At 40.7% G+C, this 16,984-nt stretch overlaps 2 protein-coding genes across 4 annotated transcripts in view; both read right to left on the bottom strand.

Annotated features, from left to right (window-relative positions):
• Positions 1-16,984, bottom strand: part of prpf18 (PRP18 pre-mRNA processing factor 18 homolog (yeast)) — a 289,626-nt gene that overhangs the window by 255,450 nt on the left and 17,192 nt on the right. The gene's annotated exons all lie outside the window — the stretch shown is intronic.
• phyh (phytanoyl-CoA 2-hydroxylase) overlaps positions 170-16,984 on the bottom strand; it is a 19,734-nt gene continuing 2,919 nt past the window's right edge. Inside the window, exons 3-9 of one of the 2 annotated variants that reach the window (XM_020528294.2) lie at positions 13,664-13,774; positions 11,222-11,390; positions 9,593-9,674; positions 8,642-8,823; positions 6,806-6,955; positions 3,151-3,285; positions 170-1,174 (exon numbers count right to left, since the gene is read on the bottom strand). In XM_020528294.2, coding sequence (XP_020383883.1) covers positions 1,121-1,174; positions 3,151-3,285; positions 6,806-6,955; positions 8,642-8,823; positions 9,593-9,674; positions 11,222-11,390; positions 13,664-13,774 — 883 coding nt within the window. In that variant the 3' untranslated portion in view covers positions 170-1,120. The remainder of the gene's footprint in view (positions 1,175-3,150; positions 3,286-6,805; positions 6,956-8,641; positions 8,824-9,592; positions 9,675-11,221; positions 11,391-13,663; positions 13,775-16,984) is intronic. The other variant, XM_048610417.1, reaches the window with a different exon arrangement.

The raw sequence follows: 16,984 nt of genomic DNA, 5'->3' as shown, positions 1-16,984 counted from the left end.
TGTGTGTGTATATATGTGTGTGTGTGTATATATGTGTGTGTGTGTATGTGTGTGTCTGTGTGTGCGAGTGAGTGCGAGTGTGTGTGTATGTGTGTGTGTATGTGTGTGTGTGTGTGTGTGTGAGTCAGTGTGTGCATGGGTTTGTGTGTATGTGTGTCTGTGTGTGTGGGGGGGGGGGGGCTCTTCCTACTGTCTAAGGCTGCTTGGTCAGAGCAATCTCCATAAACTTCTTCAATGGTTATTGTGATTTTTTTAAAAAAGAAAATTATGTATGTATATTCAAAATCTGCAACAGTGATTATCTGGGAATCTTAACTGAAGTATATCTATTTCTGATGGATCTCAGACTTTAAACCAGCTAGGTATGGAAGTCTTCTACCAGCATACTCAAGGGTGTCCTTATCCAGCTGTCTCTGTCCAACATCTGCAGTTGCATGTATGCAACAGGACCCTTTGTGTTCTCATCGTAAAACCCTTTGTGTGCTACTATAATCTTGTTACCTTGGATATATTCTGTTTACAAAGCCACAACAGTCCTAATTTATGGTTTACTTTAATAGTAAACAAGGCACTGCTTCGGCTATAAAATTTTCTCCGCTATCGTACGTCAACTAAAACTCACAGGCAGCTATTTTATGTCACCCTCAGCCATGAGCAATCCCAACACTCATCAAAATATTTGGTTTAAAAATATTTATATGTGGCCTTTTGCAAATTGACCAAGCAATACACTAAAAGGCTTATCTTACCTAAATAAATGTAATTTTATATCGCAGCAATATTAATTAACAGAGAATCTGAAACAATATAATAAATAACAAACAACATTACTGCAATCAGGACAGTCAGCATCTACCTCAGTGAATCACAGAGAGCTTAATTGCAGAACATTCTCTGTGATGACCACAGTCCTGCCTTACTTGTAACAAAAGGCACATGAAGGACGAATACAGGTAGCACGCATGTTGGTAAAGGTCATTTTGAAATCTATAAAATTATACTGAAGAAGATAAGATTATAGATTGCAAGTGCAAATAACTAATGATTCACACATGATGATGGATGGCATAAAGTAAAATAAAATTGATGTAAACAGACAGCACCCTCTGACAAGATTAATCTACAGGTTAGTTCTCTCTCCCTGTACAAGCCGTCCTTTGATGATCCAAACATCCTAGAAAGATAAAACCACAGAGGTATTAGCATTGAATGCCTTCAGATCAGATTGCATGAGAGCTTGGTGATTTGGCATTATCATAGCTGCTGTGTAATGATATTTGTGCACTAACTTTAAAGGGGGTGAGAGAGGTCTGTCTTTGTTTTTAAAGTAGTCCGAATGCATTCTTTATTGTAATTTTGTACATTTCCTTCTCTCTCCTTGAATCTTGTGGAGTTACTACTTTCAGCTAATTCTTTTGATGTTGGCCACACCTCTCTGAAGGAGAGAGGTTCCTATTTAGGATGGAGATAAGGAGAAATTTCTTTTCTCAGACAGTTTTCAGACTTTGGAATTTTCTTCCCAGGGACAAATGGAGGGTAGGTCATTAAAGACTTCTGGTTGCCTTGCTATAGGAAGGATATTATTAAACTGGAGAGGGTTCAGAAAAGATTTAGCAGGGTGTTGCTGGGAATGGAAGGTTTTAGTTATTGGGAGAGGCTGGATAGGCTGGGACATTTTTCCACTGGAGTGTAAGAAGTTGAGGGTGACCTTATAGAAGTTTATAAAATCATGAGGGACATAGATAAGATGAATAGCAAGGGTCTTTTCCCTGGGGTGGGGAATTCAAAACTAAGGGGCATATTTTGAAGGTGAGTGGAAGAAGATTTAAAAAGGACACGAGGGGCAACGATTTTACACAGAGAGTGGTTTCTGCACGGAATGAACTGCCAGAGCAAGTGGTGGATGCAGTTATCACGTTTAAAAGACATTTGGATAAGTACATGAAAAGGAAAGGTTTGGAGGGATATGGGTCAAATTCAGGCAAGTGGGACTAGTTTGGTTTGGTAACATGGTCAGCATGGACTGGTTGGACTGAAGGGTCCGTATCCATGCCGTGTGTCTCTACATTCATGGCTGAGTTTAACAATCTTTGATTGACAAGAATTGAGGGTTATGGGAGTGCAGGCATAATGTATTTAAAGCTAAACCAGATTAGCCACGATGTTGCTGGATGCAGGAATAGATGCAATGGTCTGAATGGCCTTATCCTGCATCTACATCTTGCTCTGTTGGAGCTACAGTTGTGGAGTTTCACAGGTTCAACCGTATTTCCCAGTAGTTAAAATCATGAGCAGGCTGGATCGGGTAGATCGGGAAAAATTAGTTATGGGTGTAAAAGGAACAAGAACAAGAAAGGGGCATATATTTAAAGTGATTTACAAAAGAAGCAAAGGTGGCTGGAGAAAAAAAAGACATTCACACAGCAAATTATTAGGGTACAAAAGCACTGCCTGGAAATGCAGCAGTTCAACTGAGACATTCAAGTGGACATGCGATAATTATCTGGATAAAAATAATGTGTAAGGGTCTGGGAAAAATGCAGGAGATTGGCACAAGGTAATGATGCTTATTTGAAAGTGGGCTGAATGGCCTCCTGCTGCACTGTAAAGCTGTGATTCTGACAGTTAACATCGGAGAAATGCAGTAACTATGTTGTGCCTTTACAGGCCTTAAGTTAGATTGGTAGAAAGGATGTTGTTCTTTTTTCAGTAAATGTGACAGTAAACAGTGTCATGCCCAATAGCAAGGGTGACTCCATCATTTCGGAATCTTGTTCAGTGAGGTACATCTCAAGAAACTTGACATTGCTACAGTCTTTGACGTGCTAGCAACATTTTTTGCCATACACAGTGTACTGATACACAGCAATGATAACAACAATTTCCTTTATGTAGTTTCAGGATGGAAGTCCTTACATGAAAGCCAGAAATTGCATTAGGTCTTTAGGATTGTGTAGATATTTGTGGAGAATCTCCCACAGAACAGCTTTAAACACCATTGCTTAAGAACAGTAGCTGCCCACAAATCGATTTACGAAAAAAAGCAAACAGCATCAAAATAATAAAGAACTTAAAGCTTGTAGCAACAGTTTTGCTTATAAAATAGAATGTCAGTTTGACAAAATGTACTTTTTTTTTAAGAAAACTTACTGCCAAAGTTACATCTTGGCCAAAATTGTATTTCCTTCGGCCTACCCCAAGAACCTCTTGCTCAATATTCTCCTGGCTGGTACCTTTTACATCGATGTAGTAACAGTCAGCACTCGCAAAGTGGCATGAGATTGCCTGGTAGGGGAGAGAAAAATAATCAGAATGCAAACACAGAAGTAACTGAAGATGTGGAAAGCAAATAAAAAATCCATCCAGACAGACGTTGATGGACAGGTGGTGATCCTCTGATTAATCCAGCACGTTTCATCTAATTGTGTTACCTCGTTTGTGTAGGACAACAGAACTCACCTCATCTGAAATCGTGAGATTATCCATGAGAGGGGAAAGAAACAGGAAGGCCCTGATGGGGGAAATTTATGAAGAATTCCTCTCCTACCCATAAAATCTAGCCCAGATCCCGGGTCCTGAATCCTCTGCCAGGATGGCATGATGGCATTAGACTAATAATCTGGGACGTGTGCTCAAATCCCACCACAACAGCTAGCAACTTTTAAATGCAATGACCAGAAAAGAAAGCCATGGTTGTAAAGCTAGTCTCAGTGATGGTGATCATGAAACTATCATCAACTGGCATTAAAACCCACCCCGTTCACTAATGTCCTTTAGGGAAGGAAATCTGCCACCCTTACCTTGGTCTGTCCTACATGTGACTCCAGACTCTCAGCAATGTGACTGAATCTTAACTATCCTCTCGGCAATTAAGAATGGGCAGTAATTGCTGGCCCTGTCAGCAATGTCCATATCACATAAGATTGTAGAGAGTAAAAAAAACTGTAAGAGTTGATCTAATTGCAGTAAGAAACAGGCCCTGCTCTTCGTTGAGTTAAGTCAGCAGCCACTGCACAGAATGCTAACTTGTTCCAGTGGTTTACTATTCTCTGGGAGAAGAACCATACCCTGACATCTAACCTAAATCTGACTTTTAACCTCAGTGATGATCACACCAAGACATTATGCTGGAAGTAATGTGATGTTGGCTAAACAAAAAGGAATCAAATCTAAGTTTCGTTCTGTTTGAGTCAAGTTCATGAAAACATTAATAATAAAATGAAAATTGGTCTGAACTGAAAATGAAGTGCCATCAAAATGACTGTAACCATTGACTCAGATCTATGTCTCCCGTTTGGCTAAAACCTTTCCGATGGTTTTATGCATTAGGATGAAAATCGCCTACATTCTATCCAGCTTGAGAAACAAAGAAGCCATGTGAACAGTATTTCAGGTAGGTGCCTTTGGGGAGGGGAGAGAATGGATTTATAGCTGCAAAAATGGAAGGCTTGCCCTCTCACAGTTTCTCTCAGCCTCTCAAAAAGACAATGCCTGGTGATAAATCAAATTGAGAAGCATCCATTTAGCAAGAACACAAATTGATCTATTAAGTTTTGCAACTGCTGAAAGATACATATCAAATTAAACAATTGTGGACTCAGGTTAAATCTAAGACTTTAAACAGTCTAAGGACTTTTTAAAACTATCTGTACCTGATTTTCCTTTTTGTGCAGATAATTTCCTCTTTTTCAACTTTACCCTTATGGTTTTGTTGGTGTGTGTGTGTGTGTGTGTGTGTGTGTCGTGAGTGTGTGTGTAGTGTATGTGGGTGTAATGTGTGTGTAGTGAGCATGTGTTTTGTGTGTGTGTGTGTGTGTGTGTGTGTGTGTATGTGTACGTGTGTTGAATGTCATGCTTTATTGTTTATCTTGGGGTTAGTCAGTACAGGTAGTTCTCCTGTAACACGATAGTTGCATTCTTGCTTGACCTCACACTATCGAAAATGCTGCTGTAGAAAATCGCGTTATAGGGAAACTGCTGCAGAAAATCGCTACACCTGTACAACAGAAAGTTTGTGCTATCCAAACAGTATTCACTGTTCATCAGTCGTGTTACAGCCAATTCATGTTAACGAAACACGCATTATAGCTGAACTACTCATAATAAAATTCTTTCTTTCACTCAACTGGCTCCTTACCTTTGATGCTCAGTGGGTTGGGTGGCTTGTTTACGATGCAGAGAGACACCACCTGTCTGGGTTCCATTCCTGCTCTGGCTGAGGTTCCCATGAAGGATTCTCCTTCTCAACCTCTCCCCTCGCCTGAAGCATGGTGACAGGTTAAACCACCACCAGCTGTCTGTCTCACTCTCTCTCTCTCTAATGAAACAGCAGCCCTATGCTCCTCTGGGATCTTTACAATGTTATAACTGAGGCCTAATATGGCAGCATTATAAACCATCTTTGTTGAGGCAAACAGAGCCAATTATAAACAGGAGTGTCAATTTCATTCTTCCTCACCTGGTTGTAACAGGGGATTACTGATATTTAGTTGCAGATGATTAGATTCTTGCTTGAAGCCAGACAGGAAATTATATTTCCAGCACCTATTTCAACACTTCCTGTATCAGTGTCCATTCCCTGCCTTTATAAAAAAAAGACAAGTGGGCGGCTTGGTTCCACACTCTTGACTCCAGTTACCTGTAGGTGCTCCATAACATTTCAATTAACCTTTATTTCTTTCTTCTAGTTGGGAAAGTGCAAACACAGAAGGGCAGTGAAAAATATTCTCCAGTTTTCACAGAAAAATAAATGGAACCTGAGAATGCAATTCCCATAAAACACACAAAAAGTACAAAACACGACTGAAATAATCTCTGTACACCGCTGTACCTGAATAGTACACTGAAGGCTTTTGACTTGCAAAGCAGATTTTGTACAAAGATAGTAGGAACTGCCGATGCTGGAGAATCTGAGATAACAAGGTGTAGAGCTGGATGAACACAGCAGGCCAAGCAGCATCATAGGAGCAGGAAGGCTGACGTTTCGGGCCTAGACCCTTCATCAGAACATGACTTAACTCAGAAAGGTGGATGTATCAGTCCAGTGCACCTCCTGGTAGGGATTTTGAGGCAGTCAGTCATATGGATCAGAAAGACCATCAGAACCGGGAGCAGGAGTAGGCCATCTGGCCCATCGAGCCTGCTCCACCAATCAATAAGATCATGGCTGATCTTCCTGTGGACTCAGCTCCACTTTCCTGCCCACTCACCGTTACCCTTAGTTTTTTTACTGTTTAAAAATCTATCTATCTTCACCTTAAAAACAATCAACAAGGTATCCTCAATGGCTTCACTGGGCAGGGAGTTCCACAGACTCACAACTCTTTGGGTGAAGAAGTTTCTCCTCAACTCAGTCCTAAACATGCTCCCCATTATTTTGAGGCTATGCCCCCCTCGTTCTAGTTTCACCGCTAGTGGAAACAACCTCCCTGCTTCTGTCCTATCTGCTCCCTTTATAATTTCTTATGTTTATATATGATCTCTCCTCATTCTTCTAAATTCCAATGAGTATAGTCCCAGTCTACTCAATCTCTCCTCATAAGCCAACCCTGTCGACTCTGGAATCAACCTAGTGGGGCTAGCTAGAGCACACGGATTGCAGAAGTTCAACGAAACAGATCACCACCATCTTCTCAAGGGCAACGAGGGATGAGCAATAAATTCTTGCACCAAAATGAAAAGGTTCCAGGTTGAGTTTGCGGGGTGAGTTGGTTTTGCAAAGCAAGGTGATGGATCCTCGTTAGATTTGCTGCATCAAGTGCGTCTCAGATCTGGTCTTTACCTCTTGTCACAAGTGACCCCTTACCTTTCGGAAGCCCTGAGTCTGATTTGTTCCCGATCCATGAATGAGCAGAGGATGGAAGAACACAGTGTCACCCTTCTCCATCACAAGGTGAACCCTGGAGTGACTGGGGTCATAATCAAGTATGCCATGATACATCTTATTGACACCACCCTGAATATACAGGAGATGGAGAAACAACATATTACTTTTCTGGTTAACGAAAATCAATTATCTTCAGCTAAAATTGAGAATCACAAATTTGGGCACTTAAAATTAAATTAGAAGCGACTTGAAAACATACTGCTGTTCCTTCACTGTCGCTGGATCAAAATCCTGGAATTCCCTCCCCAACGGAATTCTAGAGCCATCTATAGCACATGGACTGCAGCGGTTCAAGAAGGCAGCTCCCCACCACCTTCTCAAGGGCAACTAGGGACGGGCAATAAATGCACAACCAGTGATGCCCACATCCAATGTATAAAAAAGAGGCTGCCAATGTGGTCACAGGAAGTTCGTACAACTAACAATGGGATAATGGCTGGGTAATTAATCTTTTCCCATGTTGACTGAGGAATAATTGGCCAGGGCACCAGAGATAACGCAGATAAAAGCAAAATACTGTGGATGCTGCAAAAAGATGCTGGCATTCTGAAAAAGTATCAGTCTGGACTCGAAATGTTATCTCTGTTTCTCTCTCCACAGATGCTGCTCAGCACCCTAGTACGGGCAATAAGTAAAGGATATGAGTGTCCCAGACAGGGATACCCATTTTCTGTGAACAAATAAAAAACACAAAGAAGCTTTTTTGTTGAAAACTGGAAGTGCTGCAACTGCGAGAGACAGCAATTTTTTTTGACAGATGCAGAAACATTCTTAATTCTTGCACTAAAATGAAAAGTGAGGTCAACATTTAGTTGGTTCGGTTTGAGTACATAGTTGCTATTTTGCAATAAACTGCATCTTGCTTTAGACTAGAACCTCCTCTCATTAGAAGTGCATTTCCTCCACCACACTAGTCCAAGCTGCCCCTGTAGATCCCAAAGTAAAAAGGAAAGATGGTGGCATCGAATCTTCCCAATGTTGACCAAGAGCCCAGCTCGTTCAAATCAACATGGTGTGAGCATTGGTCATCTAGTTTACTGTCACAACAGCCAACACAAGTCTAACTTTAAAATATAAAATAAGGATTAATGAAAGCAAAGCAGAAAAAAACGGAGTTTCTAATAAAATCTAGTGGTTTGTTTAGTATATGTGTGCTTTCACGGTGCAACAGAAGTGTTTTTTAATAGTTACCATGACAACTACCCATCTCACCACTACGCAGTTCTGTGCTTGCAAAAATATTATAGTCAGGTATTTTACTCGTCTTCCATGCTCCTCTCTGAATTTCCTCATTTGCAGTTACTTTCCTCTTGTAAGGGAGACTAAAGGAGGTTGTTTAAGAATTAAGGGCCCCTCTATTAAAACAGAGATCAGGACTTATTATTTTTTCTCTCAGACAGCTGATAGTGCGTGGAATTCTCTTCTATAGAAAGTACTGGAGGCTGGGTCTTTTAAGTTTTTTACAAAAATGCGTTAGACAGATTTTCAGTAGATAGGGAGTCGAGCATTGTGGTGGGAGGGGCAGACAGGAAATTGGAGCTAAGACTATGACCAGATCAACCACGGCATTATTGAATGTTGCAGTGGGCTTGAGGGGCCGAATGGCTCACCTCTGCTCCTGTGACTGTGTATCGCCTCCCTCTCATTTCCTACCCACAGTGATTTTCTCAACACTGTGTGTTTGCAATGGTGTTTTTTTTCTTTAAATCATTTTTTTTTTGTTGCACACAGACAGCATTGTAGCCAAGTACATACCTTCCACTCTGGGTAGTCATGTTGTTCCAGTCTCCCCTTGTGTGTCCCTGGCAGCACAACAAGGCATCCATTGTTGCGATCCACTCTCTCCATGGCTGTCCACGCGCACACTATCTGATCCGCAGGTCTAAATGGGAAATAATGCAAATCCTGATGCATAGGATGTCGGGACGTCTTTGCTCCTGGAAACGCAAAACATACGGTGATCACTTCCCCAACTTTGACAAACTTTTATCATCTCTCTTCAGCTCTTACTGAGGTATTAATACAGAGTAATTCCCAGAATATATCTTGAGCTACCAAACTTCCACATCATTGCCAAGATCTACCACATATGGGGGAAGGGGAAAAATAAAACAGATCACTCCACCTTAATAACTACTTAGCAAGTTAAAGCTTACTGTAACATAACGCAGCAAATGACTTGCAGCTGTTATCAGAAAACTGAAAATAACTCTACAGGCAGCGGGAACAGCATTAGTTTTAAGGGATTAATTGGTTCAATGCTTCAAACATTTGCAGCTGGAATTTTTCAGCTCATGACAATATATGAATACCTTAATTACTTCCGTAAGAAAACTGACAATCTGTCACTGCACTAGTTTTAAAAAAAATTCACCTATGAGAGGTGGGCTTTGCTGGCTCGTACTGCCTGTCCCTAATTACCCTTGAGATGGTGACGGTGGTGAGCTGCCTTCTTGAACTGTGCAGTCCACCCACAGACACCCACAGTTAGGAAGGGAATTCCAGGATTTTGACCCAGCTGCAGTAAAGGAACAGCGATGTATTTCCAAGTCAGGATGGTGAATGGCTTGGAGGGGAAATTACAGACGGTGGTGTTCCTATGTATCTGCTGCCCTTGTCCTTCCAGATGGAAGTGGTTATGAGTTTGGAAGGTGCTGTCTCAGGAGCCTTTTAAATATGCATTCAGCGAAACTTTGTTTCCCTTACCTGTATCGGGGGGCTTGTTGATCAGCATGGTGTGCATCGCCATGATGTTGGGGCCAGTAAAACAGTGCACATATTTCAAGATCTAAAAAACAAAACCAAATATAATTGAGAAGAAACATCAGAGATTACTTCTCTTTGTCAATGAATTCGCTGCGAAGCAATTCAGTTGGTAATTTAAAGAATTTAACAAACCACTTGAAAGCAAACAAGAAATGTTACCGTGAACGAGAATGTTTTGAATCTGATGTGGAGTTACCCTTTACGTAAGAGAATGACTTACAGAATCACAAATATTTCACTGTAGAAAGCTATTTAAATGTCCAAATTATTAACGAGACCACACAATGTTTCTGAGAAGCAACGCAGAATGGTTACAATTCAGGAGGCCATTTGACCTGTCACGTCTGTCCTGGCTCTCTGCAAAAACAACACAATGATCCCTACTTACACTCCTAGGTATTTTCCTAATCAAACTGTTCAGAGATGGAGTCATACCGCATGGGAACAGACCAACTAGTCCATACCGACCGTGTTCCCAAATAAACTCATCCCATTTGCCTGCGTTTGGCCCATATCCCTCCAAAACTTTCCTATTCATGTACTTACCCAAATGTATTTTAAACATTGTAACTGTACCCACATCCACCACTTCCTCTGGAAGTTCATTCCACATATGAGCCACTCTCTGTCTAAAACGTTGCTCCTTATGTCCTTTTCAAAACTTTCTCCTCTCACATTAAAAATATGCCCCCTAGTTTTGAAATTCCCCACCCTAGGGAAAAGACCCTTGTCATTCACCTTATTTATGCCCCTCATGATTTTATAAACTTCTGTAAAGTCACCCCTCAACCTCTGAAGCTCCAGTGAAAAAAGTCCCAGCCTATTTTTATAACTCAAAACCTCCACTCCTGGCAACATCCTCGTAAATCATTTTTGAACCCGTACTAATTTAATATTATCCTTCCAATAATAGGGCGACCAGAACTGCACACAGTACTCCAGAAGAGGCCTCACCAACCTCAACATGACGTCCCAACTCCAAGAATCAAAGGTCTGAGCAATGAAGGCAAGCGTGCTAAATGCCTTTTTACCATCTTGTCTATCTGTGACACAAATTTCAAAGAATTATGTACCTGAACCCCTAGGTCTCTCTGTTCTATAATACTACCCAGGGCCCTACTGTTAATTGTATAAGTCCTGACCTTATCTTTTTAGATGGAAGTGGTTATGGGTTTGGAATGTGCTGTGTGAGGAGCCTTTTAATTATTTATACAGTGAATCATTTTTATCAAAAACGCAATATCTCACATTTATCCAAATTAAACTCCAGATTTTATTACACCCTCTGCAACAGGTGGGACTTGAACCCAGGCCTCCTGACTCAGAAGTAGGACACTTCTACTGCTCCACAAAAGCCCTTCTATTCCCATAGACATACCATTCTGTTCCTCTTCAAGTAATAATCCAATTAAAGAACTTCCGCTTCTGAAAGCCATTGACTCCACCTTCCCCACACTCTCAACCAGCAAATTCCAGAGAACTGCTAGATATATTTCTATCCATGGGTCACCTTCCTTTACATGAATTAAACACAGCCTTTGTATTTAGTCCTCAATTTGTATCTCTCACCTCTGGCAAGCAGCAATATTTAAACATGGTTTCATTGTTCTCAAAACTTTGAATCTTAGAAATAGCTTGTTGATCTGGACCGTACTCCGTTTTAGAAATGGATACATCCCTCATTATTATTAATCCCGGAACCTCAACTTCCCTCCGGCAGATCCTCTCAAACTCTTCTCTGAAAAGAAAATTGTGCATCTTTATTATAAAAAATTAACATTTACTCAGGTCATAAACCACGGTAATAATTAGTAGTTAGTATTGTTAGTCTTCAGTTTACTCCTGAAAAATCAAATCCATTTCATTTTAAGTGGAATGGAAGAAAAATGGATTTATAGTTACACATGCCTGTGTTAGTCCTTTTGTCTGAATATGAGTTCCACAGAGATTTGATCCTATTCAACAGGTGCCTGTCCCCTGTCTAATGACTTCCATATAATGACTGTCACTGTTTCACAATTCTTGATTATAGATCTGGGATGACTATCATTTCATTTGTTGATCCAAAGTTAGTTTTAACTGTGCGTTTTTATAGCATTTCTAGGATTGCCACCATTTCTATTATCTCAGGCTACTTCTACAGAAAGGGTAAATTTGCCTGTCCATCGAAATAATTGAAAGAAATACTTATTCAGTACCTTTACTGTCAATATTCATCCTCAATTTTTGCCACTTTAACACAGCACCTTGCTCCCTGGCAAACATCTCTGTCTCAGGCTTGCTGCAGCCCTCCAGCGAAACTCAGCGCAAGCTGCAAGGACAGCACCTCATTTTCCAGTTATGAGGAAGGGTCTCCAGACCTGAAACGTTAACTTAAATCTTTTCTTCACAGATGCTGCCACAGGCCTGCTGAGCTTTTCCAGCAATTTCTGTTTTTATACCTCATTTTCCGCTTGGGGACCCTGCAGCCTTCCAGACTCAATATCGAGTTGAACAACTTTAGGCCTTGAGCTCTCCCATGTCCTTACCCCAAGCCCCATAACCAAGCCTTGTTATCACACAGTCTGCTATTACACACCACCCATTGTTCGCCAGAAACAGTCTCCATTAACAGCTTTTCACTCTCCTAACAAGGTCGTTATCCACTCCTTTGTCTGTCTAACTGCTCTTCTCTCCTTTTGAGCTGTATCCCCACCTATTGTTTACTCCTTAACCCCTCCCCCCACCCTATCTTCTCCATAAAAAAACATTTTCCTAGCTTCCATCAGTTCTGAGGAAGGGTTACTCCACCCAAGATGTTAATTCTGATTTCTCTCCATAGATGCTGCCAGACTTACTGAGCTTTTACATCAATTTCTGTTTTTGTCTCTAATTTACCGCATTTGCAATTCTTTCAATTTTTATCCTCAATTTTCAATCTGTTTTCATTTTTAATGGGATTTACCTCTTACTGTTTGCAATATCATTATTTGGGAATTTAGATTTTAAAGTGGCGGTAATGCTGATGTGTAGTTTCAGCTCTATGCTTAATCCCCACAGGTCAGAAAGTCATTTGGAACAGTGAACTAAGAACATCATTTCCAATAAGGCATGTGACTTAAGTTAAATGACTAGGAGAAAACTGCAACATTAACTGAAGAAATGTTTACAAAGTTAAACCTTTTTGAGGGTCACCAATAATTCTGATTCAGTTCAGAATCAGGTTTCAGTTCAGAAGGACAGTTTCATCCAGGCAGAAGGCCATGTCTTTTTTTGTGTGGTGAAGTTTCCAAGCTGAGAGACTTTTTGTAGAGGTTCTGATAACTATCAGAAGCAAAAACAAATTGAGGCTCTCAGCACTGGAAAGAAGTCTGCAAACCATCAAAATTGGAAACAGTCAGGTAAGTCAGAAGTTAACGAGTTAAAACAAGGAGTGACACTGCACTGTGACTAAATATCTGTAAAGGATATTCCTGGGAAAAGGCTGAAACTTTGTTTTCTCTCAGAGGGAAGTAAATACCACAGAGAGCTGTAGAGGCTGGGTTGTTAACTATATTCAAGGGAGTGATAGATTTTTAATCAGTAAGGCAATCAAAGGTTATGGGGTTAACGCAGGAGAATGGTGTTAAGGATTATCAGATCAGCAATGATCTCATTGAATGGTAGAGCAGACTCACTGGGCCAAATAGCCCACTTCTAATTTTACATCTTATGTCTTGTTGTCTATGAAAATCTAAATTTTCATGTTTCTATCTTTGTCTGTTATTTCCTGTTGTACAATAAATTTGTGTTTTTTTTGTCAAAGAACACTGGCAGCTCTTCTGAATATGTTCAGTGACTAGCCACCACAGTAAAAGCCTGCAAAATAGAACTTAGGATCTATCAAGGCCAGGTTTCACTCTAAGATCTGACTGGATCATAGTACAGTTATAGTACTGAGGGAATTGAAAGTGAAAAGCTTTGGGACGTTTTTAGGATGTGATAAGGTACAACATAAATGTCAGCTTTCTTTCTCAAGATGTAAGAGCTCACCTGAAGAGTTCAATATTCTCATCAGAAACCAGCTTCTTAATAAGAAGGAATCCATTTTCCTCATAAAACAGTCTCTGCTCAGGGGTTAGAACTCTGTTTTCCAAAGTGTAGCTAGATACAAAAAGATAATTTAAAATAACAAGACTGAATGCAATGTAGTTTTGGAACACAAAATTAACACAATGTTTTATGTTGGTGTCCATAGCTTGATGTTGAACACTGTATCCTGTAGATACTATGGGGCAATCAAACTATCTTAAAACAAGCACTAAATGACTGATGCAAACATAATAGCTCTTAAACAGCAGCAGGCCAAGATAGTCTCATTTGACCCAAAGAGATAAAACTTAAAAAGCTCAAAGGGTTAAATGAGAGAGATATTCATATGATCCTTCAGGATTTTTCAAAGAAAATGTAGGTGAAGTTTTTGTTGTTAAATGCCATTGTAAAAAAAAGTCAAATTGAGCATCAAGCTGACCAACAGCAGGAATTGCATTCCCAAAAATCAGTTCAACGCCTTGACATGTTAATTCAATGTGTTGCTGGGAACTCTGGTATATCTCCCACTCACCATTCACTCAGTTAGCACAGTCCCTCATTACATTGCTCAACACATCCTGTAAAATTTGTCAATCATTTTCTTCCTCTATGATACTCAATTAGGTCAAAACTCAGCCACAAATATGACAGCCTTTTATTGGCTGTTCCACCAGCTTCTTGAGATTACATTAAAAAAAAGGGCATTGTTTCAGTTTGGAGTGCAGATTGGAGACGGTGGGACCTGGCGAGGAGAAGATCTGATTGAAGTTTTCAAAAATCAGCACTGTACCTGCACAGTACAGACGGGGAGAAACTAATCCTGGTCATAAAGGATCAAGAACCAGGGAGTGCAGATTTAAAATGGTTTGCAAAAGAAGCAATGTGAGTGGAGAAAAAAAAATGTCTTCACACAGCAAGTAGTCAGAGTGTGGAATGCACTGCTCGGAAATGCAACAGAAGTGGGTTCAGCTAAGGCATTCAACAGGGCATTGTTTCTGTTTAAATAATTATCTAATCTGCAGGGTTACAGGGAAAAGACACGAATTTTGCACCAGATCCAAATGTTCAAAGTTAGTGCAGGCACAAATAGGCAGAATGGCCTCCTTCTGGTCTTTGTAATAATTCTGTGACTGTAGCAGGAGATTACTCAGAAGATTTCAATCTGTTCTCATTAAACACACTTTTTTTTCTTAGACATAGCCAGGTAATGGTAGTTTGAGCTATAGGGAGAGGCTGGATAGGCTGGGACTTTTTTCACTGGAGCACAGGAGGTTTATAGGTGTCCTGATAGAAGTTTATAAAATAATGAGGGGCACAGGTACAGTTAATGGTAGGTGTCTTTTCCCTAGGATGGGGGATTTCAAGATTAGGGGGCACATTGTTGAGGTGAGAGGAGAGAGATTTAAAAAAGACGAGGGGCAAATTTTTTACACAGAGGGTGGTTTGCGTGTGGAATGAACTTCCCGAGAAAGTGGTGGATTACAGAGTTTAAAAGACATTTGGATAAGTACATGAATAGGAAATGTTTGAAGGGATATAGGCCAGGAGCAGGCAGTTGGGATTCTAAAACCCATATAACAACAAATCAAAGCACAAGGACATGTTGTAAATCACACCGATTAATCATTAAATAAGAACAAATATTACCAGATCTTTATTATGGTAAACAGAGGGTCTAAAACACGTTGCAGCTCTCATCAGACTTTTCCTGTGTTGAAATGACTCGATTTTGTGCCAACCGAGATCATCCAGAAACCATAACTGTTTGTTTCAATTTTTGAAATAAATGTTCTTGGGATGTGAGCATCGTTGGGAGCGGGCTGTCGATCTCTAATTAACTTTGACAGTGATGGCAAGCCGCTTTCTTGACTAGCTGCTGACAAGGTGGTGCACAGACAGTGGATATTCTACAGGGGTCTGATATAACTGAATAACTTGCCCAGCCATCTCAGAGCACAGGTGAAAATCAACCACGTTTTTGTGTATCTGGAATCAAGTGCAAGTCAGGCTGGGTCAGGGAAACAGATTTCTTTCCCTAAAGAAACTTTTGTGAATCAGGAGAGAATGGGGTACGCCATTCAGGACTGACATGAGGAAGAATTATATTCACTCAGAGAGTTGTGAGCCTGTGGAATTCTTTCCCACAGGAAGCTGTTGGGGCCAGGTCATTGGGCGGAAGGGAACAAGGGGTATAGAGAGAAAGTGGGAACAGGATGCTGAGATTGCATGTTCAGCCATGATTGAAGGGCCGAATGGCCTCCTCCTGCACCTATTTTCTATGTTTCTAGGAGAGATTTAACAATCTGGTAGTTTAATCATCATGAATTTAAAACATCAGCACTTAATTCCAGATTAAGTATTATTTTTGTTTAAAATTGTGAAAATTGATAACATTACTGGAGAAAATGAGAAGTACTGTGCCTGGAGAAATACAACTGAATAACAGAAACAGCCTTTGAAATCAAATGTCTTTCAGTGACTATTAGTTGAACTTTGCACTAATTACAGCATGGTCACTCGGAGCGAGCCCAGGCCGGCCGGGGGGAGTGGAGGGGGTGGGGATGTTGACATGGACGAATTGTGGAGGTGAGTCCGGGACAGAGACCAACGCATGGAGGCAACGAGGCTTCGTGTTTTGAAACCCAGCTGGCACAGAGTCACAAGAAGGGACTATAGCTTGAGCACTTTAAAGATACTTTTTATTTTCATTCTGGGCTTTTTAAACTCTCTATTCCCATACTAGTCTATTTTTGTTTACTATTTCAATTCTGTAACAATACTTAAAAGTATCTGTAATAAAAATGGAAAGAACTGCAAATGCTGTAAATCAGGAACAAAAACAAAGTTGCTGGAAAAGCTCAGCAGGTCTGGCAGCATCTGTGAAGGAAGAAACAGAGTTACGTTTCAGGTCCGGTGACCCATCCTCCGACCCTTGAGTTCTGAGGAAGGGTCACAAGACCCGAAACATTAACTCTGTTTTTCCCTTCACACATGCTGCCAGATCTGCTCAGCTTTTCCAGCAACTTTGTTTTTGTTCCTTAAAGTATCTGCACCTAAGATGGCGCTGAGAGACAACATTACAAACTTTCCATTGCACTCATTCAAGTGCACGTGACAAATAAAGGCTACTCTATTCTATTCACCCACTCACCTCCCGTCCAAGTTTCCCAGATTGCTGTGTTGTCGAATTTCCCATGCCTAATTCCCACAATGGATTGTTGGCTGGCACTCTTCCAATCATGTCAAGCAGCATCATAGGAGCAGAGAGGCTGACGTTTCGGG

This window comes from Rhincodon typus, chromosome 22 (assembly GCF_021869965.1).
Source record: "Rhincodon typus isolate 14 chromosome 22, sRhiTyp1.1, whole genome shotgun sequence".
NCBI classification, from domain to species: Eukaryota; Metazoa; Chordata; class Chondrichthyes; order Orectolobiformes; family Rhincodontidae; genus Rhincodon; species Rhincodon typus.
This window is presented reverse-complemented; position numbering and strand designations above follow the sequence as displayed.